This window comes from Oryza brachyantha, chromosome 10 (genome assembly GCF_000231095.2).
Source record: "Oryza brachyantha chromosome 10, ObraRS2, whole genome shotgun sequence".
Taxonomy (NCBI): Eukaryota; Viridiplantae; Streptophyta; class Magnoliopsida; order Poales; family Poaceae; genus Oryza; species Oryza brachyantha.
This window is the reverse complement of record NC_023172.2, coordinates 14,031,427-14,050,184: the sequence shown is the minus strand read 5'-3', so window position 1 is coordinate 14,050,184 and position 18,758 is coordinate 14,031,427. Positions and strand designations below refer to the sequence as shown.

At 47.0% G+C, this 18,758-nt stretch overlaps 2 protein-coding genes and 1 long non-coding RNA gene across 3 annotated transcripts; all 3 read right to left on the bottom strand.

Annotated features, from left to right (window-relative positions):
• Positions 1–1,968: 1,968 nt before the first annotated feature.
• Positions 1,969–5,966, bottom strand: LOC121055598. Its single transcript, XM_040528459.1, has 2 exons — positions 5,774–5,966; positions 1,969–3,971 (listed from the first exon to the last, which is right to left on the bottom strand). Exons 1-2 carry the CDS (start codon positions 5,949–5,951, stop codon positions 2,251–2,253), a joined length of 1,899 nt encoding a protein of 632 aa, XP_040384393.1. The 5' UTR covers positions 5,952–5,966; the 3' UTR covers positions 1,969–2,250.
• Positions 5,967–6,406: 440 nt separating this feature from the next.
• On the bottom strand, positions 6,407–8,117 carry LOC121055472. Its single transcript, XR_005812565.1, has 3 exons — positions 7,742–8,117; positions 6,978–7,657; positions 6,407–6,890 (listed from the first exon to the last, which is right to left on the bottom strand). It is a non-coding gene; the product is annotated as an uncharacterized LOC121055472 (long non-coding RNA).
• A 478-nt stretch (positions 8,118–8,595) lies between these two features.
• LOC102719805 (protein COFACTOR ASSEMBLY OF COMPLEX C SUBUNIT B CCB2, chloroplastic) lies at positions 8,596–11,391 on the bottom strand. The gene is made up of 6 exons (XM_006662462.3): positions 11,211–11,391; positions 10,994–11,103; positions 10,839–10,910; positions 10,584–10,727; positions 9,442–9,595; positions 8,596–8,957 (listed from the first exon to the last, which is right to left on the bottom strand). Exons 1-6 carry the CDS (start codon positions 11,389–11,391, stop codon positions 8,761–8,763), a joined length of 858 nt encoding a protein of 285 aa, XP_006662525.2. The 3' UTR covers positions 8,596–8,760.
• Between the last annotated feature and the right edge of the window lie 7,367 nt (positions 11,392–18,758).

Below are 18,758 nucleotides of genomic sequence, written 5' to 3'. Positions count from 1 at the left end.
CAGAACAGGGAGTGAGATTAGAATCATTAGATGCTGCCATAGATTATCCATGTGTAAAGTGCACATCCAAATATACAATAATACCCCACTCCTTTTAATCCCAAGTTCATTGGTCGGCCGTTTCTTCAGGCCGACCCGGCAAAAAGATATACAACACTATGCCACAAGTTGCACATCCATGTGCAATGCATGGGCCTATCTGGACCCAAGAACAAGAACATAATTTTTTTTTCTAAAGAAAATGCAAGGACAAAATATTATTGATGGAGTACTGTGCAAACGGCTAGTGATACTGTAATAGGCCAACAGCACTTCACTCATCTACTCCCTGGTGTGCTCTGATCATGCAAATGCTCGAATCATTTGCGCACTGCCAAGAAAACTAAGGCCATGCTCTTTTCTAATTGTGTGATTTAGATTTTCGTTATCATGTTTCTCGAGCTTCTAAACAGTATAATTTATGCAAGAAAATCATACATAAAAGTTCATCATTTGACATTTCTAAATCAAATCGTAAACTTTGCATTATTTAAAAATTAGATAATCTAGAAAATATAAAAAAAATATAAGAAAATAACACCACCCAATTAAAAATCAATTGGGTCGAGGGGTAAATTACACCGGCTCCCCATCGTCTCAACTTTGTTCACCACGCTGATCAACTGCAAACAACTGTGTGAGTAACAGGAAAAGAACCTTAATTTACTGGTGGACCAGGACGGAAATCCGGTGAAACTTCGATCGCCGCCGGCCGCCGTCGCGGGAGGAACACGGCCTCGGGGCTTTGTACGCATGCTGGAATTGGAGAGGGCTCTTCCTTTCGATGGGTTAGATAGATAGCTAGCCATGGGCTGAACAGTCCCGCACATGTTGGCCCACGGGATTTCGAAGCGGTTTTCTGGCCCATGGTATTTAGTTAATATTACGGCCCCGTTAGTTCGGCCTCGTTCTCTCGTTTTTCGCTTTGCGCACGTCTCGAGAGGTTGAACGATGTATTTTTTAATGAAAAATTTATACTGTAAAGTTGCTTTAAAATTTTAAATTAATTTATTTTTCTATTTTTTATAGTTAATAATTCATTAATCATATACTAATTTATTAGTACGTTTTCCACGCCGCTTAATAAGCAACCTGCCAAATGAAGCCTACCTCTGTTTGTTTCATAACGTAAAGTTTTCTTACATTGTTTAAATTCATGTGTATATTAATAAATCTGGATATATATACATAGAGTATACATTTATCAATAAATAAATTTAGATATAGATAAAATGTTTTATATTATAAAATAGATAGAGTAGTTTAGATAAATGGTCTTATAAATTTTACACGCACATTTACCTATGAACGAGAATGGTCATGATCACTTTCTTTAACTCTTGCAATGCATAGTATCTTGTATTTTTCTTTTGCAATTCTTGAAATCTACTGCTAGTTCACCTAAATCATCTAGGAGTTTTTAAAAAGTAGAGTATCAAAAATGTTACCTTGTTGGGTTTTACTGCCGTGCCGTGGCACAGGAGACAATGATTCGGAATCGACGAAGCGTTAACTCGTCACTCACCACCCACCACTCACCAGTAGTATCTCGCTGGGCCAAGCAAACGCTTTTCCCGGATCAAGAACGCATGTGTTGTTGATAGCCCGTCATCTGTTGCTGATAGAAGGGGACCGATCACCTCACCAGCTGATAAACACTCGCGGATTACGCCCGTTCACCTGCAAAAAAAAAAAACATCACCATTCACCAGTACTCTGATCACCGCAAGGGCGTCAAATCAACTCACGAATCTGCTTCTACAAGAAGATAATAGTGCTGCCGCCATGGACAGTGATTACGTTCCAATCATTCTTCTCCAGGAGCATTAGGGATAGCGTTTCTGTGCCATCAACGCTGATAAAGTGACAATGTGATCATCATGTACAGTAGTAGTAACAGCAGCTGCGAAAACCGCAAATCATTGTGTCTGAACACTGCAAATGATTATTGGCACTGACATTGGAAACTGCAATGATTCAGAGTTTTCAGACTAGAGGGACATATAAGCACTACACAGCGAAATTAGACGGCGACGATATTACAAAGTCGTTTATGTTCAGATCAGATACTCTCTTGCACTGCACAGCAGTTCACCTTCACTTCCACTTCATAGAGGCTATGAAACAGCACGGGATTTTTATACAGGTTTGCGGCAAAAAGAAGGCTTGGCTAGCTTACTGCTACTGGTAGTTTTTGCAGCTTCTTCAGTTTTACTTCCTACTGAAGAGGTTGCGCAGCTTGCCGCGCTCCAGCTTCTCGAGCAGCCTCTTGGCGCCGGTGACGTCCATCTCGGAGAGCTTCTTGAGGTAGCCGATGGCGCCGTGCGAGATCATCAGCTTCTTGCAGCGCTTGTTCGCCGAGAGGGACAGGAGGCAGGAGATGGCGTACTTCTTGGCCGTGTTCTGGGGGCTCGGCTCCAGCAGCTGCACCAGGTTGGGCACGCTCTTCTCGTCCTTCTTGACGTCCCTCGCGTTGGGAGGGCAGCTCATCAGGCTCGCCACCGCCTGCGCCGCCACCTCGCGCGCGCCGTACGACTTCGCCTCCAGCAGCCGCACCAGCAGCGGCATGCAGCCGTGCTCGCCGACCTGGCGCTTCATGTCCGACGAGCTCGAGATCCTGTAGATGGCCGCCGCCGCCGCCTGCTGCGCGCCGACGGAGCCCTCGCGGAGCACGTGGACGAGCCGCGGGAGCACGCCCAGCGACACCAGGCTGTCCGGCGAGACGGCGCCCACGAGGTTGCGGAGCGCGCCCACGGCGGGTTCCTGCGGCAGCGGGCCGTCGAGGTAGGCGAGCAGGCTGCGGAGGCCGCCCTCCGACACGACGGAGCGCCGGAGGTTGTCGTTGCTCGACGTGAGGTTCTGCAGGCACTCCGCGGCGTACTCCTTGGAACCGAGCACGGCGCCGCAGTCGAGCAGGTTGATCATGACGCGCACGACCCCTTCCTCCGCCAGCGCTTGCCGGACCTCGGGCACCGCGGAGAGGTTCTTGAGCGTGCCGGCCGCCGCGGACTGCGAGATGGAGTCCCCGGTTTGGCAAATGTCGGTCAGCGGACGGACGCCGCTGTGGCCGACAATCGCGCGGGCGATGTCGGGCGACATGGACAGCCGCTGCAGGGTGATCACGGCCTTCTCCCGGCCGACAAGGCTGCCGGACTCGACCAGCCGGATGAGCGGCGGCAGCGCCCCTTCTGACACTAGCAAGACCTCGCAGCTGCCGGACTCGGCCAGCAAGCAGAGGACGGTAGCCGCCTTCTCCCTGATCTTGGGCGCCGTCGCCGTCAGCAGCTGCACCAGCGCGGCCACGTTACCACGGCCGAGCGCCGACAGCACGCTCTTCTCGTCCTCGCGTAGCGCATCCAGTAGACCATCCACCGCCCGGTGCTTCGCCTCCGCGTGCCCGATCTGAAGCCTCGCAAGCAGCTCGCGCACATCCGTCTGCGCGGCCGCCGCCGCCTCAGCCGCTGGCGCGGCCGGTACGGTCGCGTCGGACAGCACACCGGTCTTGATAAGAAGCGCGCAATCCCGGAGGTTAAGGTCCAGCTTGCCGGCGAGCGCGTCAAGGTCACTCTGCATCTGCAGCTTCCCGGCCCTCGGCGGCTCGCGGCAGCGCGCGCCGAGCTCGGCGGCCTCGGCGAGCGTGGCGGCCACCGACTGCAGCAGCTCCCGGCAAAGCGAGTTCTTGGAGAAGCAGGGGTGGCTAGACAGGTCGGACAGGCACGGCGGCACCCTCTCCAGCCTCGCCGCGATGGCCTTCCACCGGCCGCCGAAGCCGGTGGCCGCGCGCGCCGCCTCCAGCGCGGCCGGCACCAGCCCGCGCGCCCGCTCCAGCAGCTCCTCCGCCGTCCCGGCCGGCGGTTCACCGGCCGCGGCCGCGGCCGGGCAGCTCTGCAAGCTCATTCCTTGGTCGCAGCTGAAACACCCCACCTCGTGATCTGCAGTGTCGGAATAGTAGATGAGTGCTCACTCAGACACTCAGTCCAGCAAAGAACGAAGCAGACAAATCTGGGAAAAGCAAAACAACCCGAGAAGAAGCTAGAAGCAGACAGGGGCAAGGAATCCTCTGCCATTTAAAACGAATCAAAAATCTAATCTTGGAAAGCTACCGCTAACCATTCGCCCCACTGAAAGGTACAGTACACGACCACATCTTCATTCTCTCGTTTTTCTTTTGGTGGATCGGAATGTGAAACCCGGAGCTGTAAATGCTAGTGACGACAATAAAAACGACGAGTTGGTGCAAAGTCCTGCTATCAAAATTCCCGGAATTTTCTGACAAATTTTCAATGCTGGGCTCATCAAATTCGCGTTTTGACTTACTGGAGAAGGGTGGCAAGGTAGGTGAATACTAAATAATAATGTACTATTGTGAGCTATAGCATTCGATTCTGCATGTTAGTTCTCATCTAAACAGACTGGCCCATAGGAAAAAAAAACTCAAACAAAAACTCCTGTTTGCTTTGATCTGAAAAGGCCGTGATTTAAAGCGAAAGACGAGTGAGTGCTCAAGACAAGCTGCTTTGCAAAAGGAGCAGCCAGATTTAATCTCTGGTAATTTTCACACTACTTTCTTCATCCATTCTTGTATTATAATCCAAAGATCTCACGCTTTCTTAACCCGAAAGAATCATGCCGAAATAATTGTGTGGGAGGAGGAGGACGTATCGTAGACGAACCGAGTTGTTGTCCAAAAAGCTGCAGCCATACACAACTTCACAAGAATGCTTTACATGACTATATATATATCACAGAACCCCAACCTACCACGCATGCACATAGAAGAACAGCAAAAATTATGAAAAGAATCCACCTTGACTGACTCGAGATTACCAGTAATAATACCAAGTCACTAACCATGGGGTTAACACTTGGGTTAAGAAGGATGGTAGGGCCCACAAGTCAGTGGCAGTCACCGCGCACGCGACCTGATTTACACGACGCTTTTTCGTGTCAACCAACCCCTTTTCGCAGGAATTAAAAGCTTCGTGGATGCGTGGGGGCTCGCGGCAGCTGGCATGGCGTGCACTAGACTGGTCTGTGGGGCCACCTTGTCAGCGTCACACGCTCGCGGGCCCCGCCGCTCTTGCCTCTCGCCACGGAACGGCATCCAAAGCCGGCACTGTTGGGCCGGGCCCACCTGTCATTGGCACGGCCGCTAAGCCCACTGGACCGCACGCAGTAACGACGCTGTTGGGGGGAGCGGCCGCGCGGGTGGGTGAGGAGAGGTAAAATTCACGTTTTTACCATTCCAAGCCATGGGTTTTGGATCGGACACGGGCAGCCTCGCGCGTCGGCCTCGTCGCCGGAGCTGGAGGAGACGACGCGGTGGAGTTTCTTCCGCGTCGTCGTCTCGTCGTGCTCTCACGGAGTTCGGACGACGACCCTAGAGAACTAAACTAGAGATGGCATGGCCACCTAGATGCGATTTTGAAAAACAGTGCTCGCTTGATGACGTGAAACGATCTCTCGATCAACATTTTCGAAAAGGTTAAGAAGATGATCTGATGCGGATCAAATCTAGTGCGAGTAAAGTGAACACGGCGGAGAAAGGGAGCGCTGCAGCCGGAGGAGGCGGAGGCGAGCAAAAGCCGATGCTTAGCTTGGAAACGTGCCAACCGAGCACGAGCGCGAAAAGGCCACGCCACGACGAGAGAAAGGAAAACGCAGCCGCAAAGACGGCGAAAATAAACTAAGCAGGCAAGAAAAAAAAAGAGGAAGTCAAGGCGCGGCCAGTTACCTCCGATCCGCTCCTCCCCGTCGCCTCCACCACCACCTCCGGCGACCGCCACCCTCCCCCTCCTCGAAGCGACGCCGATTGCCAGCGCGCCGAGTCGACCAGCAACGCCACCAAGAACCAGAACCAGAACCACACCTCCCGCTGCCGCTGCGATCAACAAGACGGGGGCAAGCACCATCAAGCGCCGGCCATCATAGAGAGAAGGATTGGTGAATCATTACCGCCACTCACCCTCCTCCTCCTCCTCCCCGACAGGTCTCTCTGGCGTCGCGACGGGTCTCTGCTCCGAGCGAGTCGTTGGGGATGGTCGCTGAATTTATTCCCGAGGAGGCGAGGGCGAGCCGAGGAACGGGATGGCGTGGCGTCGTTCCGTGTCCTGCTCCGCCGTTCCGAACGAGGTTTTGAATTCCGGGGACGGATCGGAGCCGTCGGATCCGGGGAGCGGGTGGTGGGGATTCGCTGCCTTGGCGGCTGCTGGTGCCATCCGACCGTTTGAGGCGTCCATTTTTTTGAATTGGGTTTGGGCCGCGTCTGCGTGACAGCAGTGCTGGTGGCACTTTTTTACGTCTTTTGGCTGACATCCGCTGCAGTCAGAGGGTGAGAGAGAGAGACAGAGACAGTGTGGAGGATTTTTTTTTTTTGAATTCAGGCTTGCTGTTATTCCGGCTGAGTTGTGACTGATGATACTACTATCAACTGTTTTACTCGGAGTTCTATAGGGAGTGCTCCGCATGGATGTGTGCGTGTGTTTTTTGAATTCAGAAATGGCCGATCGGAGATGGTGCCACGACGGGTTTGTCGTCGACTGTAGTAGTGCCGTCCCTTACAAGGCGAATTTTGTTTTCGTGTACGAAGTCTCCGTGATATTTCTCTCCAAACAAACATTTGCCCAAGTAAAATTCTGAACCTTCTGGTTTTACTCCAGCTGATTTCCAAAGGGTAATGGTCCGTCAGTTCGTCTTTGGAGGGAGAAGTGATGAACGAGGTAGCAGGAGTACGTTGCACGCGAATGTCACTGTCTTTGTCTCTGGTCCATCGCCCATTCTTTTCGTTGCAATCCCCAGGTTGCATTTGCAGCTTCGAGCTAGCTACCACCATCAGTTACCGTTGAGATCACCTGCATTTGACAGTTGAGCCTGGTGAACCAACCAAGGCCTCACTAACCACATCATTATCAGCGTGTTAATAGGACATTTCCAACTACCTCATCCATCATCTGTGGGCAGCATTGAAGCAGAACTGTACAGACGCATGGGGGCATGGAGATGCAAACAGGACGTGCATCTTCATCACCCTCTCTTCTTCTTCATAGGCATAGCAGGTCACTTGCTGGCAGTTCACACAAAGGAGAGCAGAGGATCATCTAACCAATCTCCAGCGAGACATTAGCCACACGGCAAACTGGGTACTCCAGAGTACTGAATACAGACTGCATCAACCACATCCGGCTGCGTGCATTTAAACAGGCACTGCACACTGGTGTACGTATTTTGGCGGTAGAAGAAATCAATAATTCAATGTGAGCCTCACGAACACAGCAGGCTTCTACACAAAACAGAAGATTGTTGAGATCCATGTGCGGTTGAGACTCCAGGGCAAAGGATTTGAATGCACAAAGTGGATCCACAAGAAAACAGTACAGCCCAGGTCACGGGGCAATAATGCAGTGAGAATGGCTGTGGCCTGCTCTTAACTCAAACCAAGCTTCAGCTGGCAAAATAATGGTTAGTGTGCTGCTCGACATTTAAATGGCGTTGAAAAGGCCCATGAAAATATTGTGCTACACTATCAACCTATAGATCTGTGCACAAGCAAAACACCATCTGTGCGTGCTTTCTCCATCTATTGGAGATTGTCCTCAAATTGTTCATGATGTCCTTTCAGCTGTAATTGCAAGAGGAAATGTCATCATCAACTTGAGAGATCCTTCAACTGACCGATTATAAACATCTGTTGTCATCAGCTTACAAAATAATCCAATGAGAATGTGTGAATATAGGAATTGATACAATGAAACTGATGGAATACCCCTCCAAACCACGCAACAACGCAACAGACATCAGAGAAAAGGAATCACCTATGGCATAATTCAAGGAGAAGGTCAAAGGTAATCTTTACGCACAGTAGTGCAACATAAGAGATTGAACTAGCTTTATTTGAGTCACTAAAATGTTGTCACAGAGTAACAAAGCAGTCAGGACTCAGCAGAGAGTGAGAAGGCAAAAAAAAGAAACAAAGACACACCTGTCATCACTGCCTTTTCCTTCAAACCATTTACAGTATTGGCCAATTAGATTTGCGTAAGACATTTAAAGCGTTGGGAGTAGACATTGCTTTCCATAAAGATTAGGATGCCCTACTTGCACATGCCAATAGAGGGGGTTAGCTTCTGACACCTCAACCAACTAATGACACGTCCACCCATCTTCACTGGAAAAATCTTTATCCTAGTGGTACTCTAGTCATTCACATTGATTAATAAGCTTCCTTGCATCTATAACAGGACAGATGCATTCAACAGTTCAACAATTTTGTCCCTTGCAAACGATGTCACACAACTTTCCTTAGCACTACCGATCGCAAGTTCGCAACAGTTGTAACCAATGACAGGATGTCCACAAGGTGGATTTTAAGTTACTAGCAACACCATGTAGAGCTTAACAAGATGTTCGCAAGGTATGGAAGAATAAAAAAGATCCTCTTGGATACTTGCCAATGTTGATTCTATTTTACACACCAATGTTTGTTGAATCTGTTTTACTGTACTGCTCAGAACCAGCATTTCCCATATAATTTGCATGTCAGACACAATTTACAAGTTCTAAAGTAAACATTTTGTCAATAGTTTATTGCATAGACCTACTGCTGGACAGGTGGCTACTGCCCTTGTTTAATAAAATAAACAGTTGCAAAATGTGAAGTTCGTATAGCTGAAAAAGAAAAAATAGTCAGTTTCAAGGTATAGGAATACCTTCGGTATTTCTGAACTATGCACATTGAAATTTATTTGCAACTGTTCTAATCCAAATCCTATCTTTCTCACTGTATGCATAATTTGCATTGGAGGCCAACAGGATGAAACCTTCGGCTTTTATTTCACCGGTAGTTGGATCAGGGTTGTTCAGAACTGGCTGTGCCAGCACAGAAAGAATCCCTTGTGGAAGAATCTTCCCAAGCCGAGTGTCTGTTCAAAGCAGCATTGTTGGTTCAGTAGAAGACACGTTTTAACTGAATGGTGTGAAATAAGGAGAAAAGCAATGCTATAAGAGGCATAAACAATCATCTAGAAAACTAATCATAATTTGTAATAAACCGACACGACGTCAGTACATGGTTCTTTATTGGTAAACTTAACGTGAAGTTAACTTCATGGAAGTTATTTGGCACAATAGAAAAGTTTGCATGTCCACATAACCAGACATGTCACCTCAAACACTACGAAAGCTAGCAGATAACCATACTGAATTTCAGCATAAATAGTGATGCTTCGTACCTTCATCTATCAATTCACATATACAAATCTTTGCCATATGTTACAAGCAAACAGTTGCTGAAAGGTAGAGACTCATTGGTACCAGAAAGGGGGGATGGAGAAGAACAAAGCCTTTTTTATAAACAGAGAAAATATGCACTGGCATTCTGCTGGGCATAAGAGACCTGGAACTTACCAGAAAAGATGGGGATGTACAAAGCCTCCCTCAAATCAATAATTCCAGCTTCCTGCATCTGACTTTTGAACCACTCAATCATGGCATATTTGGAAATCTTTTCAGGTGGATCCCAATATCCTCGTATGCACAACTGACTGCCAATTGCTATGAGCTAGCAAGAAGAAAAACCAAAGTGAGAAATATGGTCACTTAAAAAGTTATAACTGCTCCAACCAGATTTGACATGAGAACTAGAAATTCTCATACGTAAAAAAATATCGTCCACTATTCCATAGCACGCAAACTTAGCTATCAACATAATTGCTCGGTTATTTTAACTACCACTAGATAAATACCTGTGCAATTGCTACAAAAAAAATGTGTTGTACATGCCCTGACATTGGTCAAAACTATAATGTGGTTAATTGGTTATGCATCAAACATACCCTTCACCTTTTTAAGGACCAACAGTATCTACAAAGTCAAACTGTAAAATTAACTCATACAATACATATTACATGCCGATAATCCGGTCATCTGAGACCTTTCCTGTTGCAACGTGAGTACATGACCAAACAAGAAGAAAACAATGTGTGGAAGGTCTAGTGTGTATATGAAAGAAATTTGTAGAGCAATCCCTAAGAAATGCAGTGTGGAGATGGAGGATCACTACTTTCTTTGATGAGGAGTATAGATACACAAATGCAGAATAATGTGCTGTAGACAATCCGTACACTCATAGAAGAATACAGCTCAACCATGTACCACACTGCAACACACTCCTCGAGTATGGATATATTCTTATAGTAAGCTGGGTACTCATGTCACTGCAACACAATCCTCGAGTATGTACATTGTACATATTCTATAGTGAGCTAGGTACACATGTTTTCCTGTAAGCGTCATTCTAGCAAGCCGGAACAACTTGGTCTTGAACTTGTCACAAAAAACACAGGAAAAGTTGCTCTCTATTAGTTCATATGGGAACTAAATGCAACTGTACAGCAGCAAGTTACTGGAGCATCAGCACCACAAACAAACACTTCTGCTACCTAGTTTCGAGAGTTGGAAGAGGAGCACCTAACTAATCACATATCGGTCAGCTCATTACATCAAGAGTAACTCAAATATGTATGACTGACAAATATAAAAAACCATACCACCGATGTTGTGTTTGTGTTCCGTAACAGAACGTAGGAAGCCCACGCCATGTCCTCCTTCTGTGCTGCTGACAGGCTATCAGACATGGCAAACACCTGCCTGCTCCCCTCAGGCAAGGGCACACGTTCAGCAGCACCCGCACCCTACATCAACCAAAACCCCCCATCACACATTGTTTTCCTCCTTTCAACATCAAACCCCACCCCCAGTGTACCATTCCATCAAACACCATCAGGGCATCATCTCCTTCCCACCTCTAGGAACCTCCCGAGGTACGGCAGCGTCGCTGAGAACGCCGCCAGGCACAGCCCGAGGACCTCCGACCTCTGCGATTTCACATAGCCCATCAGCCCCGACGATCATAGATTCATAGCTGCACAGCTAAGAGGCGGGGAACGACGGTACCGACGAGCTGCGCGGGGGTGGGCGACGGGGAGAGGACGTGGTTGAGGAGCACGAGGGCGCCGAAACCGAGGCCTATCCACCGCGGGAGGTACGACTCGTCCAGCCCGGGAATCCCTGCGCTACCTCCGCTAGCAACGTCAGGAGACTAAAACCGCTCGACCAAACAAGCTCGCCGCCCCGGCGGGCGCGAGGCGGAGGAAGAAGGGGGAGGCGGTTGTTACCGAGGGTGAAGCGGAGGACGGAGAGGTTGACCTGCTGCTGCTGCTGCGGGGGGTCGGAGCCGGAGCCGCGGAGGCGGAGGCGGAGGCGGCGGGGCCTGGTGGTGGGGCGCGGCGGGGACAGGCCGCGGTGGTGGTGGTGGCGGAGCGCCGGTGGAGACGCGCGGGCGAGGAGGAGAGGCATCGCGGTGGCGGATTTGGTTGGCTGCCGCCGCCGCGGTGTCATATGCGACGCGCGTGTTGGGCCCTCGCGTTATCATAAAAGGCCCACGGCTCCAGGTTGGGCTCCTCGTATTTTGGACTGCTTTCTTCCGGCCCAACTAAAAAACATGTGGTAGCTCACGCGGAGGCCCATCTAATTTCGTCCGGCCCGCAAGACCACGCACGTGGCCAGGCGGCCCCACCAGGCTCTGGGTGGTTGGACTTCGCAGGGGTCTAGTCAAAGGCAGCAAATATTGTGAATTTTCGTACTAACTACCAGTTAATGTAGTTTTTACCTCGGTGGTGTTTAGATTGACAAAAAAAAATTTAGGAGAAATATCACATCAAATGTTTGACCGAATGGTAGAAGGGATTTTCGGATACGAATAAAAAACAAATTTCACGGCTAGCCTGAAAACCGCGAGACGAATCTTTTAAGCTTAATTAATCTGTCATTAGCACATGTTGGTTACTGTAGCATTTATGGTTAATCATAGACTAATTAGGCTCAAAAGATTCGTCTCGATATTTCTTCCATAACTGTGTAATTAATTTTTCATTCATCTATGTTTAATGCTTTATTTAGATGTTTAAAAATTTGATGTGATATTTTTAAAAAAAATTTTGGAAACTAAACAAGGCCTTGGTCTCATAATCTCGACGCGTTTCGCTGAGACCTTTGACGTTCTGTCGTCGAGGTTAAGGTCAAAGTTTATTACTCGTCCAACCTATCCAAGTTGAGTAGATTATTGTGACGCCCCGTAAGGTCATTCATAATGCAACTCTTATGATATCTGTAGAATTAAACAAGTTGTTATATATAATAAAAGATAGTGTGATAAGTAAGTATTATATCTTGCATGAGATATGAGATATGATTTTTATGCAACACCTAAGATGTGATAAGAGATATTCATCAAATTCATATGAGATTGTAGTGTTTGCATGGTAAGCGTGGGCTCCCATCGTTTCGCTTTTTGAAGAAATAAGCGAAAACATGTTTTTATAAACGAAAAATAATTTGCATGTAAAACTTTTATATACGTGTTAATAGCGACTCAAAAGCGAAATGTGTAAAACAAACCATAGTGAAAAAACCATAAAATTAAGTTCTAAAATTTAAACTTTAGCTTATAAGTAGTCGTAAATGACAGAGATCTATGACTAATTTCTTTATCACGTATATGATAATTATATGATATAAAATCATGGCTAGTGTCTCCCATTTCATTATGGTTGCTCTAAACTTTTAGATACCGAAATTAAAAGTGTGGGACTATGGGTTAGTATTATTTTTTACATGCTCTTCTTTATATGCACAGTCTTACACTTCGTTAAAAGTGCAGTGCGTCACAGATTGACGTAAAGATGACCTTAAGACTAGCCTGTGTGATTTAAAGTTAGTTATAACTGTATTCCTCTATTGCTATCTCTAATATGGGCTATTTTTTGATAAACAAAGATTTTTGTAAATAATAAACCTACAGTCTTGCACTTTTGTTCTAAAGCAGCTGTAGATCATGGCACAGGGTCACAAAATTAATGGGCAACCGATGGAATCATGGAACCCAAATTTTGCTCAATGTTTAGTGGTTGCTGATGGTGATCACATTGTCCTGAAGACCTGAAGGTCTCGAACACTGAAACAAGCTTTCGTATCAACCTGGTCAAAAAAAAAAAAAAAAGCTTTCGTATCAACGCCTACTACTGCTGTTTTTCTTCAGAGGAATCAAGTGCATGCCAGAAGAACAAACGGACGGCTCAGAATGGGCAAATGGACACAAGAACTACATCACTGCACGCGTCACGTCTGATACGGAAAAGAAGGATCTTCGCGTACTGAGCGTATCTCAGCTAGTTAGGCTCGGTGAAACATATGAGTTTAAATCTTAGGCGATGATTGTTTAGTTTTTAAGGGAATAAGTATATTTATAAATGAAAAATAATCTATAAATAAATGTGAATTATGATATATAATATATTCTGATTATATTATTAGATTACTAATATGACTTCTAGTTTTTTTAAGGACTCATAGAGTTTCTTAATAAGACTCGTAAACTTTTTCTATTAGAAATCTTAGATTTTTCACTTATATATATCTCTGTAAACTGCACGGGAAGGGTACGATGGTCCGGTGTATTTTCATGCGTTGTAATCATCATTTTATAGTGGTTATTGCCAGTCAACGTCCGTGGTTTTTTCTCGTAAGGGTTTAACGTTAAATTTGAATCTCTGTTGTGCCTGTCAATTATCCCTTACAATAAAGTTTTTTATACACGTGTTCTTGCTGATCTAACAATAAAGACCGTAAAATAAACTATGAGAAAAAATCCTTAAAGTCGTCAGCTCTAAATTTAAGGTTAAAAAATAAAAATTTGCCATAAAAACATAAGCAGAAGTGAAAAAAATGAGGATGGTATAGCTGATATGGATGGTCGTATTTATGCTAACTATTATTTTGTGGTAAATAATACACTCATTAATCTCAGCACATTTCGGTATAGTATTTAGATGTGCTCATAAGTCGTAAAGGTAGTGTATATGGGTGTATTTATAAGGTGGGTGTGAGTATATTATAAGTGTCTGCGTTTTATATAGTGTTTCGAAAAAATAAGGATCTTCCTCAGATTTGGTGAGTGCTCACCGTAGCATCGATCAATTGCTCGCGCGACAAGCAAAAAAGTTCAAAAGAAGGATCTCCTAAGGCCTTGTTTAGTTTCTAAATTTTTTTTTCCAAAAACATCACATCGAATTTTTAGACACCTAAATAAAACATTAAATATAAATAAATCAAAAAACTAATTACACAGTTACGGAAAAAATCTCGAGACGAATCTTTTGAGCCTAATTAGTCCATGATTAGCCATAATTGCTACAGTAACCAACATGTCCTTATGACGGATTAATTAGACTCAAAAGATTCGTCTCACGGTTTCTAGGCTAGCCGTGAAATTCGTTTTTTTATTCATATCCAAAAGCCCCTTCCGATATCCAGTCAAACATTTAGCTGACACTTCTCCTAAAAATTTATAGATCTAAACACCCTCTAAATTTTCCCGGTGAAAGCAGTGGCATTGCCGCCCGAGACACGCTCATGGAGGCAGCAGGCGTGCCGGCCGGTATCGGCAGAAAGGTCGGCCATAGCAGCTGCAAGGTGGCCAACAGATGACTGATGATGAGTCCAATCCTTGGGCACACCGAAAGCTGATTCGCCAACCAAGAACTGCACCATTGGATCCCCTTGGTTTCCTCGGCCCTTGGCACACATTGCCATTTAGCCCAACCCCATCGTTGACACTGACAGAAACCAGCACACACGTAAAAATTCAGAACAAATTGAAGAGAGATATGGGCACTGTTCAAGAACAAGAGTGAGGTAAGTATTACTCTAAGTTGAGTCACCAGTAAATTTGACCATGGTTAGAGCATCTCAACAGCTTAACTAAATTTGTTCATTCATATATATTCATTTGGATGATCATCTAAAACAGTTTTTATCTTTCATATCTCTTTGTACTCCACCAAATCATTTATACATGACATCCTTTGTATCTCTTTAAAGGATGAAGAGAGATCATCTAAATATAAAGGTTCTTTCTTCTAATATGGATGACATCCAAAATACATGATAAGATGGTCGTTCTATTGAATCTCGATTTATAGTCTTTATCCTCTATTTTCAGAATAGAGGATAGGATAGATGAGCTGTTGGATATACTCTTTGTTGGGTTACGACTCAAATAACCTAATTCTAATCCTAGTTGTAGTACTAGTCCTAGTGCTAGTCTTACTCAATGTCTATAAACATAGGTCACCCTGTACCTGTAATCCCAAACCGTTATTAGTGGATTTGTCTCCCGTAGTTTTTTTCCTCTCTACTTTAGAGGGGTTTTTCCACGTTAAAACCTGTATCTTGATCTATTATTCCCAACAAGTGGTATCAGAGCAAAGATCCAATCTTCTCGGTCGCGTTTGTCGTTTGCCGCTTCGTCGACGTGCGTCTCCTCTCGCGGCGCGGCGTCGTCCGCGTCACGCACGGCGCAGCAGCAACAGCCCCGTTGTCACACCCGGAGTTTTGTCCTAAGCCTGAATTCATAAAGGAAATTCGTAAATAATAATTGGCTTAATTAACTCAGGAAACATCCCTCTAAAAGGACTTAATTTAATTAAATCGAGGTTCGCAAATCGATTAATTGGATTTAAACTTAAATTGAAGAAGTATAAAATTTGGCCAAACAAATTAATTTAAAACTCGGCAAAAGTGGGGCTTTCCTTTTTCGCTTCCTTTTCCTTTCTTTTTCCCTTACTTCTCAAATTGGACCGAAGTCCAATTTTCCTCATCCCTCCTTTTCCTTTTCCTTTCTCTTTTCCCCTCCCCCTTCCCGGGCCAGCCCAGCCGAGCCGGCCCACCTCTCCCTCCAGGCCAGCCCAGCCGAGCCGTCCTCTCCCGCGCGCGCCTCCTCCCTCCCCCTGGGCCGTCGCTCGGCCTAGCTCGCCCGCGCCGCGCAGCCGAAGTCTGCGTCGCTTCCCCGCGCCGGCCGAGTCCGACTCCATCGCGTCGTCGCACCTCCGCGCCCGCAACCACCGCCGCCGAAACCGGGTCGTCGCCGACCCGGTCGCCTCTCTAACCACCGCCTCCGCCCTAGAAGGCGCCGACACCCTATAAATTCCCCTCTCCCGCGCCGGCTCGCCGATTTTCGCCCGCCACTCAAGCCGCCACTCCTCGTCGCCGCCGATCGATCTCCGCCGCCATCGCCGATCGACCGCGCCCACCCGCGTCACCACCTCCGCCTCGACCTCGTCGACTCACCCGCACCGTCGCCGTCGCCGGTGAGCGCCTCCTTCCTCCTCCCCTCTCTCTTTTCCTCCCCGGCCAACCGCCACCGAGCCGCACGCCGTCGCCGGACGTGTGCGGCGCTCGTCATCATCGCCGCCCGTCGCCGTCGTCGTCGCCTTCGCGACGCCGTCGTCAAGCCGCCGCCACCCGCCCCCGTACACGCCCGCGCTCATCGCTCGTCGTCGTCGCCGCGCCAATCCATCGCCGCCGCTTTGCCCGGCTGCGCCGCGTGCGCCACCGTCTCGGTCGTGCGCCGGGCGCCGTCGCCGCCATGCCGCGCGCCGTCACCATGCGCCGCCGCTGTCGCCGTCGTCCGAGCACCCCCCCTCCCGCTCCCCTGTTCTCTCTCTCTGACCGACGGCCCCACCCGTTGGCCACCCCTCCTCCTCCTTTCCCCTCTCCTCCTCTCACTGCTGGGCGGGCCCGGGTTGTCAGCCGCCCGCCGGCCCTCCTCCCTCTCTCCTCCCGTGGGGCTCAGCCGTCAGCCTCTCCTCTCCCCTCTCTCCCACCGACAGGTGGCCCCCACCTGTCGGCGCCGCCTCCTCTCTCTCCTCGCTGACGTCAGCAGCCCTATTAATTGCGCAATAATTGATTTAGGATTTTTCTGTTTAGTTTAAAAACCCAGAAAACTTCTACAATTCATAAGTACTTCATCTAGTCTCCATTTAGGTCCATTCAAATTTCATTAAATTCATAAAATTGTCAAGAATCCATTAAAAATACTTTTTTTACTGTTTCAGTAGAGTTTGTGCCTGTTTTATTTATTTTTGTGCTTTGTCGCTTAGATTCGAACCCCACCGAAGAGCCGGTTTACTTCGAGATCGTCGCCGAAGTACCCCAGGGACAGAGCAAGGCAAGTGGCACTCATCTTTGATTATATTGAACCTATTATTGAAAATTCACCGCTTTATTTATTCAAACATGCATTGTTTTAATTAAAGTATTTGCTGTATTTATTTTTCGGGTAATCCTTATTATTATGCCGTTGATTATCCAACTTTATTCATGCTAGACTAGGGGTAACTTGATTAGAGTTAGGTCTAGGTTAATACTTAGTCGTGCTTAGAACAAGTAGCTCATGGGATCACATTTAATCATGCGTAGTTCTGAATAGCTGTAATATTGATTCATTACCCGGTTCGGGTTAATGTCAACTAAAATATTGATAATGGTGGGCTGTGGGTGCATGGTTTTGAGAGTCGCACCCATGGCAATTAAGGACCGGTTCACGGGAAACCCTAAAAGTAATTAAGTGCTAACCACATGCCGAAATGGGTAAGGTGTGATTTGAAGCATGGCTTCGAACTATTTGACGTACCAAGGCAAGGGTAGGCGTGATGGAGTATGGACGGGCAATCGTGGTGTAACGAAAGCCTCTGCTGCTTCCGGATCTACCAAGGCACAAGAGGGGACTGCCCGACTTGGTGTAAAGGAGGGGTGAAAACTGAAGTGCGGTGCGATTAAATAGGGAGGGTTATGTGACGGGTCCTATCACGGTCTCCTTTCCGGTATACCCTGGGGGTATGTCGGCGCACGTTCAAGTATAGTGAAGTCGTGTCTTGTGGTACAGTAGTACACCTCTGATCAGAGTATAACCTATTCGAATAGCCGTGCCCACGGTTACGGGCGAACTACCAGCTTCACTGTGATTAGTGAACCTTTAATGACTTGGGTAAACTGGTTTTCACTCGGGACTACTGCAACGTGGTGTAACGTTGAGTAGTGGTTGGGCCTGTTGCAACGTGGTGTAACGTTGAACAGTATTGTGGTATTTTACAACTGTTATTTAATTATCCTTTAATTTATTCAATCACCTTTATTCATTTTAATCTTTGTTATTTGTTTAACTGCTGCTTTATTGCAACTAACCCTAGCCTGTTGTTCATGATACCTATGCATCATTTATTACCCTCTTTTCCGTGCTACTTGTTGAGTACGGTGGTTTGTACTCAGCCTTGCTCAATTTTCCTCTTCAGAGCTAGAAGTTGAGTCCGATGGAGAAGACTTTTAGGAGTGAGCTGGTCTACCGTCGAAGTTTTGCCTGTGGACTGGAACCGTACCCGGTGGAGCTAGTCTACCTTTCTTTCCACTGCATTTTCGTTAGAATAAGTGTTATTTTTAGTTGTTTCTAAGAACGATGGTTATGTAATCAAAATTGTCTTTTTATGTACCCTGGCTGATCCTGCACAGGAATTTTAATACACAATTAAGTTCAAAATTTTGAGTGAGAAATTTCTGATCTGATCTACTCTACAGCAGCGTTCGTCCTTGCGTGTTCTTTGGCCGGCCATATCTCGTCGCGTCCTCTTCCGCGCAGCAAGGCCGGCCGCATCACGTCCTGACGCATGCATAGCAGGCAGCCACTCTCCATCCATCTCTGCGGCAACGGCAAGGAAAAAGTGGAGGCAGGCTGCAGTGCTACGTACTACACCAAGGACCTATCTATACCTAGCTAGGCTCTGTCCCATCGTTCATCAATTTTTCTTTTGGTAAATTTGCTACGTGCACAC

Coding starts and splice junctions, on each gene's coding strand:
- LOC121055598 (XM_040528459.1), bottom strand. CDS start 5,951: ATGGTGCTTGCCCCCGTCTTGTTGATCGCAGCGGCAGCGGGAGGTGTG. Junction 3,972..5,773: donor CGGGGAGGAGCGGATCGGAG/GTAACTGGCCGC, acceptor CCGACACTGCAG/ATCACGAGGTGGGGTGTTTC.
- LOC102719805 (XM_006662462.3), bottom strand. CDS start 11,391: ATGCCTCTCCTCCTCGCCCGCGCGTCTCCACCGGCGCTCCGCCACCAC. Junction 11,104..11,210: donor CGTCCTCCGCTTCACCCTCG/GTAACAACCGCC, acceptor GAGGTAGCGCAG/GGATTCCCGGGCTGGACGAG. Junction 9,596..10,583: donor ACACAAACACAACATCGGTG/GTATGGTTTTTT, acceptor TCTTCTTGCTAG/CTCATAGCAATTGGCAGTCA.